General features: G+C 39.6%; 1 protein-coding gene across 5 annotated transcripts in view; it reads left to right on the top strand.

Moving 5' to 3' along the window:
- Positions 1-9,147, top strand: part of MFSD11 (major facilitator superfamily domain containing 11) — a 31,266-nt gene extending 22,119 nt beyond the window's left edge. For 3 of the 5 annotated variants that reach the window (XM_032792805.2, XM_032792810.2, XM_032792809.2), the window contains 2 exons: positions 943-1,078; positions 3,562-9,147. In XM_032792805.2, the coding sequence (XP_032648696.1) occupies positions 943-1,078; positions 3,562-3,726 (301 nt within the window). In that variant the 3' untranslated portion in view covers positions 3,727-9,147. The remainder of the gene's footprint in view (positions 1-942; positions 1,079-3,561) is intronic. The other 2 variants (XM_032792807.2, XM_032792808.2) reach the window with 2 other exon arrangements.
- The last annotated feature ends 3,290 nt before the right edge of the window (positions 9,148-12,437 follow it).

Raw genomic sequence — 12,437 nt, 5'->3', positions numbered from 1 at the left:
TTGTGAACATTATTAAGGATGATCTGAGAAATTACTTTAGTTATCACAGATGCCAGTGATTCCAGATATTCTAATATACCAGAGGCACAACTATACCACACACTATGACAGCAATTGCTAAAGCCAATTGAATACTCATTGTCCAGGTCCACTCCATTAACTTGTGACCAGATTCTGCCTGCCCATTACATGGATGCTCAGTGTTGGGGAGTGGGCATCAGAAGCTTTTTTGCCTTGTGCATGCATGACCCAGGTAAGGGCAAAGCAGAATTCCAATCTCTGTGGTCGGGATATTTCAGCGACTACTCTGTTTCTGTGTCCTCATTGCTCTATCGTCTTGCTTCCCACACACATGTGTGAAGGAGAATGAGTTGGAAGGGAGCAATCACATGTTTAAATGCAAGTAACTGCTAATTTGCCAACTTAAGAAACTGTGAACATATTAATGGATTTGTGTTAAGCATTATTTTTGAAATCTTCTGCAATTTGAAAGGTCCTTTTTAAGCCTCCCATATTCATAGAGTTTTCATGCTCTCTATATCCCTGGCTGTCAGATTTGCATTACTACTTTTCTATTGCCTGGGAAAGCATTGTGAGCTTGGTTGTTGCAGGCATTAATATCCAGATATGCTTGCCCATTAACAGAAGAGGAGTCCTAAAGTGAGGTAGTTGTTTTAGCAGCTCCAATTCAGTGTAGGATTGACTGGCTGTAGCACTGGCAGAAAACTTAGAATTTCAGAGTACAAAAATCCTGTAAGGAAATATTTCTGCGACCCACATCAGTAATTTTCCATCAAAATTCAAACCTGAATTCAATTTTTTGCTTTTATTTCCAAGACAAGTCTGACAAAACAGTTTGTTTATATTGAGAATCTCTATGTGTACTAACACTAGCCAGTAGCTGAATATCCCTACTAAAGTTGGTATAATTTTTCTCTACAGCAAAGAGTTGGCCATTTTTTGCAGCTTTCTGCTGGGACTAGGAGACAGCTGCTTTAACACCCAACTCCTCAGTATTTTGGGGTTCCTTTATTCAGAAGACAGTGCACCTGCCTTCGCTGTCTTCAAGTTTGTCCAGGTATTATCTTACGTCAAATAGCAAAGTCAGACAGTGTATGTGAAGATGTCTGTGGGGATATATGAATAATTAGCATTCTACTGAAATAATACATATTTTTTTAGTGAGCTCAATAAATTTAATACAGTAACTCCTTGCTTAATGTTGTAGTTATGTTCCTGAAAAATGTGACTTTAAGCAAAACGATCTTAAGCGAATCCCATTTCCCCATAAGAATTAATGTAAATAGGGGGTTAGGTTCCAGGGAAATTTTTTCACTGGACAAAAAACTATAGTTTTATATACAGTGTAAGTTTTAAACAAACAATTTAATACTGTACAGAGCAATGATGATTGTGAAGCTTGGTTGAGATGGTGAAGGCAGAGGGTGGAGGCGGGTGGGATATTTCCCAGGGTATGCCTTGCTACTAAATGATGAACTAGCACTCGGCTGAGCCCTCAAGGGTTAACATGTTGTTAATGTAGCCTCACACTCTACAAGGCAGCACAAATGGAGGGTGAGGAGACAGCATGGCAGACAGAGACACACACCCTGTGTGTGTGTGTGAGAGAGAGAGATGCACATTGCCCCTTAAGTATGCTGACCCCACTCTAAATACATTGCCTTTTTAAGTAGATCAGCAAGTTGAGACAGCAGCTGCTGCCAGCAAGCTCCCTCCATCCTGAGCCCTGTCGTGTCTTCCCCCCACCCCCGCTCTGTGGAGATGGGGTAAGTGGGAGGCAGGGGGACACCCTGAAATTAGCCTCCCTCTCCCCCATCCCAGCACAGCAAGCAATAGGCTCCTGGGAGCAGCTCCAAGGCAGAGGGCAGGAGCAGCACATGGCAGTGTGTGGAGGGACAGCTGAATGGCCGTCAACTGATAGCCTGCTGGGTGGCTGCAGCACAGGGAACTTAGGGGAGCGGGGAGCTGATAGGGGGGCTGCCGATCCACCCTGGTTCCAAGACCCCACCAGCTAGCTCCAACGGGCTGCTCTTTCTGCAAGCAGTGGACATTAAGCAGGCAGCTGCCAAACAGTGTCATAAGGGAGCATTGTGGAACTTTAAACGAGCATGTTCTCTAATTGATCAGCAACTAACAACAAAACAGCGTTAATCGGGACAACTTTAAGTGAGGAGTTACTGTACTATCCTTCCCAGAAAGAATGGGAGCCTGTTCTGTCTTCTGTGCAAAAACTGGTTCAAGTATAGCCCTTGGTTCAGGAGAAAAATATAAAAGTGCTGTGTTGATGTACTGAACCATCAGGCACTCTCAGGTTTTTGAGTGTGAACTACAGATAATGGTGGGTTCTGCTTTAATATCTAAAAGTATGTTCAGATATGCAGATTCTGATTTTTGGTTTAAATATTTATTTATTGGAAGAAGCCTTTGGAGATTAGGCAGTAGGTAACAGCAAATGTATTGGTTAAATGTTGATTTCCAAGTTTTTAAAAGTTTGTACCACATGTCACTTGGAGTTACCAGTTGTGCCCAACACTTGGTGAGGGGAGCATGGGCATAAGAAGAATTGAAATGGTCATTTCACATGTCTTAAACCATCACCCCAAAATATTTATAATTATGCCAGTTGTGGACTAAATTAGAAGCCCTTCACATAAATGATTGCTTTTTCCTGTTCTGAATGGGTTGATAAACTAGCAGACATGGAGCCCAAATGGATTCCCTCTAAAAGAGGAAACCTTTGCGGTTTTGAGCTTTCCCAGATCATGGATTGTGATTGTCAGAAAACTGAGGTATGAAGAGGTGAAAAGACTTGCCCAGGGTCACACAATAAGTTGGGGCTGGGAACAGAGGTGTTCTGACTACCAGCCATGTGCCTAATCCACTAGATCACAGCTGCTGTGTTTGTAAGAACTTTATTATTTCCAATGATTTCCCAATGCACCATTCATCGTTTTGATAACATTATCCAAGATAGTTACGTATTTAACGTGATGATGGGTCAGGCTAATTATAAAGGTTCTTTAATCTAGCTGGGGGCTAATGAGTATTGTAGCTTGAATCCTTAACAAGGGTGAAGTGCATTTAAGCAGCTACACTTGGTAGAAATTTGCAGTTATGTCATACATGCATGCCTCTGGTTCTGTAATAAAGTGCTGTAAAACTGGGAAAAGTTTATTCAGGTTATTGTTTTATATACTGTACTCATTCCTCGGATGTGTTGTGCATGAGACACCGTGGTTTCAGTACCAGAGAGTTGCATATCGGATTCTATAAATACCCTTGTGTGTGGTGTTCAATTCATCCAGTGAAGCCCACTTAAATGACAGGAGTTAAAACTGAATTTTCTGTGTATCAGACCAAAAGAAATACAGAAATATAGTGAAGTCTTTTTACCTTTAATATCTGATACAGGAGTATATTTCTAAGAAAACTAAAGGCTAAATGTCATTCTGTATGCATGTCAGTAATGATAATCTTTACATAGAACAGTTAGACTGCATACCTGCAGTGATAGCCTTTGTTTTGTGTTTTTTCTTTCAGTCCATCTGTGCTGCAGTCGCATTTTTCTACAGCAACTACCTTCTTCTTCAGTGGCAGCTCCTGATCATGGCAGTGGTTGGGTTCTTTGGAACAATCTCCTTCTTTACCGTGGAGTGGGAAGCCGCAGCATTTGTTGCCCGTGGCTCTGACTACAGGAGCATTTGATCCAGGTGCTCCATCAGCCTGATGTGAGGAGATGCATAGAAACATATTTATTGAAATGACTTGAGAAGGTGAAAAGATAACATCACAGAGGCCAGGATGAAGGAAGCCTCTGTTAAAGCCCTTTCAGTGTAACTGATAGGAACAGTCATAATGAAACAGAGAAAAACAAAATGCCAAAATGAAAAGGCTCTCTTTCTTATTTTTATCGACGATGTGCAGGGTCACAAAAATCGCGTATGAGAAAATGGAAGGAAAACTGGGGATCTGTGCATTGAACAGTTTTATTCAGATATAACCCTTTGCTGAGTGCCTATTTCTCTTAATTTCTCTCTTTGTGATCATGTACTATAGAAATTCTACTTTCAGTCTTCTCAAATAGTTTTATTTTTACTTAGATCCAAGCTCTGCAGACTCTTGTCTTGTAAAAATTCCTTCTGTGTATGAGTGATATTTTTAAAATAAGATACAGTGTGCTGCAGCATGTCTACATATCTGAGAAACCAATCAAACCCATGGACTTCTGTGGCAATAGAGGTGTTCTCATTGAAACATTTTGTGACGCTGTGCCCCTCCATCCCTTGGTTCCTAAGTCTATAACATTGTTGATACCCTATTTTATAGCTTAAAATTTTATCTAGACTCAGTTTTTAAAAAAGAGAGATCTTAAGTATTATGGGCTGACGTGAAGTATATTAGAAAAATTTGGACAAGATTTTCTTTATTTTAAGCTTATCAGAAGGCTAAGTAAAGGCCAAGATGATTAAGGGCCTGAACCAGAGGAGTGTGGAACAACTGAATCCCCATTTATATCAACAGGTATTATGAGTGCTCAGCATCTCTCAGGATCAGGCTGTAGATTAGGTTGGCTGCCAGAACGTTCTCCAGGAAAAAGAGTCATAGAGACATGGCTTTCAGCCTACAGACACTGAGTTCACTGGCACTGCTCATGCTTAAAGTTACTCAGGTGTACAAGTATTTACAAGATCAGGGCTTAGATTAGTTAGATGTACATGTTAGTAATGACATCTTGTGATGGGCACATTTTCCCATTTACTTCTTTAAAGCATGGTTAGAGGGGAAAGTGAACTGTAAAAATTGTCTCTTGTTACTGCACATACAGTGTCTACTTTATGTGCATCATCTAAGTAATATCTGAATAACTGACTGACAAACATATTTTATTACTCAATAGAACATAGGAAGAACATGCAATAATTTATTCTGCATCATCAAAAAAACCTGGCAGCTAAGTTTTGGATGCAGAATTATTATAATTGGTGATAATGTATGCCCCAGATACAACGCACCTAGATTTCATTTACCTAGTTGAACTTGCAGTGCTGGCAGTTAGGTTTTGACTAGTAAGCAAATTTGATCTGAAGCAACTGAGAATAATTGTGAACATCGACATGGAAACGCTTTAGAAACACCTTATTAGAAACTTTCTTGGTTCGATTTTTAGCAAAGTACCATCCTTTGTTAGACTGCAAACCTTTTGGTGAGCGCAGTTGGTACGTTGGCTTCTTGTATTTAAAGATGATTAAGAAAGATTTAAATTATGTTTCAGTTTCTCATACTATGTCATAACTACTTAGGTGTGTATGGAGGATAATTTAGGTATTGAATTAGGGGAACCCTGTGGCTTTCTGTATCTCCGTGGCCCTCTCAAAATGGTGAGTCACATGAAATCCTCATGTGGGACAACCAAGCCTGTGCTTAGTAAAATGGCGCTGTACACAAATTTAGGGGTATTGGCTTTGGGTTCACTCCAGGTTTCTGCTGTGAGATCAGAAAGATGTTAATAAGAGAATTATTGAAACCCCAAATACTTAGCTGGGAAGTGGATAGGTGAGGGAAACGAAAGGAAACCTTATTGGTCAGTAGGCGTTTCACTGAATAAAGTGTAAAAGGGAATGAGATGGAGAAGATGAAGAAAGGGGAGAAGAGCTAATATAACAATTATACTTTGTCAGTCAAACTAAAGGGGAAATTCAGGGCATGGAACCAAATTGAATCAATGCATATGATGTTGCTGGCTGCACATTAGTGCCTCCCATCTACTTCTTTTATTCAGTAATTTCAAATATAATATTTTTATGTACCATTCATAATGGGGAAAAAAAGTAAAGACATTAGGAAATCCTTCAGTGATTAGGTATTTTCCTACTGCATTCTTTTTTATATTTTCTTCGAAGTACCAAAAGGCATAAAGAACTTTAATTAAGAAATAAAATATCAATCTTCATACTATTCTGTTCTCCACACACTAGTGAGAGAAGATTTTAATTGCTACAGGATCATAAGGAACAATTCTGTTTGGTAATAGGTGGGTGAACAAATTTGTGCTTATGGTGATGAGTGCCTTGCAAATGCATTAAAAATAATACAATTTTGTTTTAGAAAGTAATGATTCTGATGAGATTGCTTTTAGAAATGGTGCTTTATTAATGGATGTCTGTGTACAGTGTTGTTCATATGGGATAACAGAAGTATGTAGAATGCCTTAGTAAAATCTGTAGGGAAAGATTTTCAACTCTAAATTTTCACAATTTCAGCAAGTATTTTGGGCCTGATTTTCAAAGGTGCTGAGTACCTGACCTCCCACTGCTGACAATTAGAGTTGGGGATTCTCAGCACCTCTGAACATCCAGAGCCTTTGTCTTTTTCTATTCTATCTGGTTTGATTCAGAACCAGATGATGTAAGACACAAGGAAGGCTCAGAATTACTTATTAGGTTATTAAGGTGAACTAAGTTTGATTTTTTTTAAGCCAAGTTTGATAAGAAAATTACAAAATTCTTCAAGCCGCATTATGAGTTTCAAACATTTTAAAATTGCATACCCTACAAATGTATGCAGTATTGTTGTAGCCCTGTTGGTCCCAGGGTATTAGAGACACAAGGTAGGTGAAGTAATATCTTTTACTGGACCATCTTCTGTTGGTGAAAGAGACAGAGCCTGACCTGAGGAAGAGCTCTGTGTAGTTTGGAAGCTTGTTTCTCTCTCTATCATGTTTTAATTCCAATTTTTAAGAAAAGTAGAAAAAAAACCCTGAGTTATTTAGGCAACTGTATGATATATAGCTACATCTAGACTTGCAGACTTATTCCTGTGGAATGTCAGGACATGAAAATTACGTTCAGCTGCACAGGGTAAAGCACATTAGTCAGCTGTTTTTGATACAATGATCACCAGTAAATAGGTTAATAATGTTGACATCTAATTATGCTCCTATCTCTGTCAGCATTTCTAAAGCTCCTATCACCATATATAAGCACTGGCTGTAAGAGCTAATTGAGATGAATGGGATAAAGTCACATCTCTCTTGGCACTTGAATCATTGCCCACTGAATTCAATTGTGATCTTTCCATTTTTTTCAGTGTGAATTTGACCAGGGCCAGGCTTTTTGTGAATTTGTTATAGTCTGGTCTGCATGCTCCAAAATTACTGGTGCATGGTTTATATTGGGAAAATTATCTCCAGAAGCAGAGCTATAGATTGAACTTGGTTAGCTGCGAGGAAATATAGTTGTTTGGTTTACCCTTTACTCTTAATGCTGTAATGGTTTCAACTTCCTATGATGTCATGTTGGGAGTCCTCCAAACAAATGGCAAAATCCTTTAGGAAGAAAGAAGTCCAAACTGATATTCCTAACTTTTTAATGCAATTCTCCCCCCACCTCCCTGATTTTTTAAAAATAGGCCTTCTTTATTCATCAAAAAAGCCTAAGGGTGTATGTAAATTTCTCTCCATTTTGCAGTTCTCAAAAGTTTAGATTCTTATGAAAACAGCAAAATCTATGGAAAGCTGTTTTGCAGTCTGGAAGTCTGTATTCCTTGTTCGTCACTAATTGATGTGTTTAAATTTATATTGTTTTATTTTCGAGTATAATCTATACTAGTAGGTTGGGATGAAAAGGGAAACTATTATAGTGGTTTATTTTACAAAAACAGGGCCAAATGCTCAGCTGGTGTAAATGGGCAAACCTCCAACTGACTTTAGTGGAGCTACACCAGTTTCCATCAGCTGAAGATCTGGACTGAAAGTTGTAGTGATCCATAGCTACCACATTGTTTGAATGCTGCTAACTATTCTTACAGAAATTACCCTATGAGTTTGTCTTCACTACAAAATTAGGTCATGTTTGAAGAGTTGTGTTAACTAGCACAATGTTAAACTCAACTTTGCAGTCAATATAGACAGGGACCATTTTGTTTAACATCGTGCCAGCTGGACATGGTTATTCCCAGCTCGAACCATAGCTTTAGCTCTGATCAGCTGGCAGAATGCTAATCATGATTTTTCTCAATACAATGAATGCAAAATCATGTTTAACATGACCTAATTTTCTAGCAAAGATGAGTCTTGTGTCTGCACTGATTCTTCTGGAGTTCTTGCAGCTGTACCAGTGCTAGCAATGGTGGGAGGAGTAGCGGAGACCAGCTTCCAGTGTATTTTTCACCATGTCTTCTAGTAGCTGACATGGTGGTAAAATGGCAGCCCTAGTAGAAGTTCAGAGAAAACACAGTGTAAGAAACATTTAAGGGCTAGTCCACACTAGAAATGCTAAAGCAGCTGAGCTGCAGTGGTAGCGCTTCAGCATAGATGCTACCTACACCAATGGGAAAACCCCTTCCATTAGTGTAGGTAATCCACCTCCCTAACAAGCAGTAGTTAAGTCATGGAAGAATTCTTCTGTTAACTAGTGCTGTGTACACCGATGGCTAGGCTGGCTTAACTACATTGCTCAGAGTCTGAAAAATCTATGCCCCTGATTGGCATAGCTGGGTCAACCTCTTTTTAGTGTAGACCAGGTCTAAGAGATCTCTGTTTTACAAGACACTCCACAATGATATGTAATCTTCTGGTTCAGGGGCTGAGACTCCTGTTTGTTACAATTTTCATTAGCACACTCAACTAATGTCATTTTAGAAACTGTCTAGCAATACAGTAAAGCACTAATGAGCAAGTAGTAGAAGAAATATGCTCAGAGCTATAGGAGTGCAATGGAAAGGATATTGGAAGCAGAGAGAGTGCGTTAGAAAGAGCATGCAAGGGGAGAGGTCAGGGTTCAATGAAAGGGATGTTTAGGGAATTAGCTGTTGGCATTAATTCAATTTCTGTTTGTTCTGCTAAATTATTATTTCACAGTTGACAGGTCCTCCTTCAAGTCATCTTTTCTGTTTTGTTTACATTTTGATGTCATGCAGAAGTCTTATTAAAATTGTTTTAAGTCTTTTTTTACATTAAAAATGGTGTCTTTGGTATAATTGATGTCACATTAACTGAAAGAGGAGCCATGTGATGACGGTTATAATGAAGACACTGATTGTATGTGAGTGTTTTGAGTGAAAACGGACTCCTTACTCTATTTCTTTTGTGGTTACAGCCACACAAATAAAAGTGAATCATGGCCTGTGTTTTTGCTAATACACTTATTAAGTTGTTGGAATTGTTGTTGTCACTGTTTTGAGCTGTGTAGTCATGCTAGAGGCTTTGTAAAGTTAAGTCATAATATGTGGGCTGATTGATCTCTGAAAGTGTTTGCATCACCCATATTGGCTTGCTTTAGAAAATGTGTCCTGGAACAGCAGCAATCCATTTCAGTCAGGAAGGATTTCGCTTCATGCTAGTCATCATGGCATAGAGAGTAGAATACTGAGATATCTGTGGAAATACAGATCTGACTTCCACTCCCTGATCAGTTTTCTCATCCCACTCTATTTGCAAGCCGATTTTGTGACGACTAGATCCAATCAATGAAAGGAAGGTTTGGTTCCATCCAGTTTTATAGTGTGGGATTTATCTACCACCCTTAAAAATAATTCTCAAGTTCTCAAATTCCCTTCGCAACTCTTTTCACATGTATCTGTGATATGCCCTTATAAAATCAATGTAGTTGTAGCCTGGTTGATCCCAGGATATTAGAAAGACAAAGTGGGTGAGGTAATATCTTTTCTTGGAGTGACTTCTGTTCGTGAGAGAGACAAGCTTGAAAGCTTGTCTCTGTCACCAACTGAAGTTGATCCAACAAAAGATATTACCTCACCCACCTTGTCTCTTGTAAAAAATCAGTCAGTTTAATGGGCTTCAGCTTTGTGGTGCTTTGGAACCTATTTAAGAGTCAGATTAGATGCAAGTGAGGAGATATTTTTGTTCAATCCGATAGCTAGTTGGCTAAAATGTACCATTTGGACCAAACACAGTTTTCTTCGGGAACTGAACGATGATGGTTCTAGTAAACTAGAACAGTAGCAACTTGGGTAACAATTCTGTTGGCTGTCAGATGCCAAAACTGTGGATTATGAATAAGGGAGTATGGACAAAAATCTGAAGACTGCAGTGAGGTAGGAAGCACCTGCATGCAGAAGGGCCAGCACAGAGGAAGCTGCTCTGCTGCATTTTCCTCTGAGGATGCTGCATATCCCACATCCACAAAATTCAGTGAGTTCCTACTAGTCTGTGAATTGAATCTTTTCAATATTCTGATTTCTGAGGAGGTAAGAACATAAGAACAGCCATACTAGGTCATACTAAAGGTCCATCTAGTCTAGTATCATGTCTTCTGACAGAGGCCAATGCCAAATACTTCAGAAAGAATGAACAGTTGAGCCATTCCCTGCCATCCAGTCCCAGCTTCTGGTGTTTGGAGGTTTAGGGAAACCCGGGGCGTGTATGTGTGTGTTGTATTCATGACTATCTTGGCTAATAGCCATTAATGAACCCCTCTTCTATCAACATACCTTATGTTTATTTAAAATCTGCTGCCTATTAATTTAATTGGGTGATCTGTAGTTCTTGTGTTATGTGAATTACACTTCCCTATTCATTTTCTCTACATCATTCATGATTTTATAAGAACATAAAGGCAGACTGGGTCCGACCAAACGTCCATCTAGCCCAGTATCCTGTCTTGATAATGGCCAATGCCAGGTGCTTCAGAGGGAATGAACAGAACAGGTAATCATTGAATGATCCATCCTCTGTCGCCCATTCCCAGACATCTATCAGATCATCTCATGTTGATCTGTGTGTCTGATAATTCTATACTATAATTTCAGCCAGTTTGCCTGGTAGTGAAATTAGGCTTACCAGAATCACCTCAGGAGCCCTGGTACAGATGCTGATTTAAGCAATGGGTTACATACCACAGTTAGTAGTTCTGCAACTTCACATTTAAGTTCCTTCCTTGAATCTCTGTTCAAAACAGTTATCTTTTATTTTTTTGTAAAGTATTGGGATCAACAAAATAGACTTTTAGATTTGTTTTCTTTCCAAAAAGCCATTTGTGTGTCTCAGGACATTTTGGAGTTCGCACTTCACATTTATGTCATGAAGGAAAAAATATAGAAAGGAGGTTTGTGCCTTAAATGAAAAATTACTCATTCTGTCATATTAAAGGAAAATAGCCATTTGTTAAGGTCACTTATTGAAATTAGCTCCAACTAAGCAAGCATAGCAAATGTAATGGTCTCTGCTTATTGTCAGGGTCATTCATCTTATTGTAATGACTGATATACATGGGTTTGTTTCTAATATTAATCTTTTTAAAGAAAAACTATGTAGATAATAACTTGTCTGAAAGAGCCTCATAGTTATACATCATTATTTACTTCATGATTGCAGGAGAAGGAATGGGATATACAGCTCTGTTAAACTTCTCCAGTGCTAAATGATTGTACCAGGGAAAGCTGAAATGTGTTTTCTCCCCCCGCTGCAGGCAGGACATTCTCACAGGCAAGTCATTCAAATGTACGTTCAGTGGAAATGTGCTTCACTAGGACCTAAGTGTATTCTGGTAGCAGTGAATGAAGTTTCTAATCTACTGATTTTCCTCCTTTTTAATATAAGCAACCATTTTAAAAGCAGATTTAATTGCCAGTCCTGGGCCTTATAGGACTGTCTGCGCTGTCACACAGGGACCTAGCGTTTGTTCTTTGGGCCCACATATGGCTACCTCAGCCAACAGGAGCTGATCATCTTTGGAGTGATGGGAATTCATTTATTTATTTGTGTCACAGTAGCATCTACAGGGCCCAATGGAGATTGCTGCGGAAGAAGGATGCTTAGTGGATAGGGCTGTGGGAGATATAGGTTCCATTTCTGGCTCAGCCACAGACTTCCTTTGTGATCTGCTGTGGTCTCCTGTGACCATTTGCTTGACTGGAGCTAGTTGCAGGGACTGTGTGACCCAGAGGTTGTTTGTTTGAAAAGTGTGAATTGGGAGTGCTTTGTTCCAGGTAGGCCTTGAGTGGTTGATTGGAGGGAAGGCTTTGATCCGGGCCGACTGCTTTGGAGCCAGCAGCCTTATAAAAAAAGCAGTCAGCTGCAAAGCGGCAGCGAACAGAGGACAGGCAAACACAGGGAGTTCGCCTGAGGGGAGTTCCCCCAGATTTTTTGCTCTTCAGGCTTCTGTGAGAAGTAAATACATCTGAAGAGGCTCTTAGAAGGAAGACATTATGGATAGTGAGCGATCAGCTGTTGTGACCGGCACAGGGTGTGCCATGTTTATCTTTCTCTCAGAGGACAGAAGCAACTTTGTACGGAGTGCAAGCTGGTCTCCATATTGTAAGAGAAGATTAAAGGACTAGAGACCCAAGTATCAACTCTGCGTTGCATCAGAGAAAATGAAGACTTTCTGGATAGAGGTCAGAGTTTGGTACTGCAGGCACAGCATGCTGAAGAATCAGTGAGGGCAGTGCAGAACGTG

This window comes from Chelonoidis abingdonii, chromosome 13 (assembly GCF_003597395.2).
Source record: "Chelonoidis abingdonii isolate Lonesome George chromosome 13, CheloAbing_2.0, whole genome shotgun sequence".
Classification (NCBI taxonomy): Eukaryota; Metazoa; Chordata; order Testudines; family Testudinidae; genus Chelonoidis; species Chelonoidis abingdonii.
Note: the sequence above shows the minus strand (reverse complement) of the source record. Positions and strands in the feature narration are given on the sequence as shown.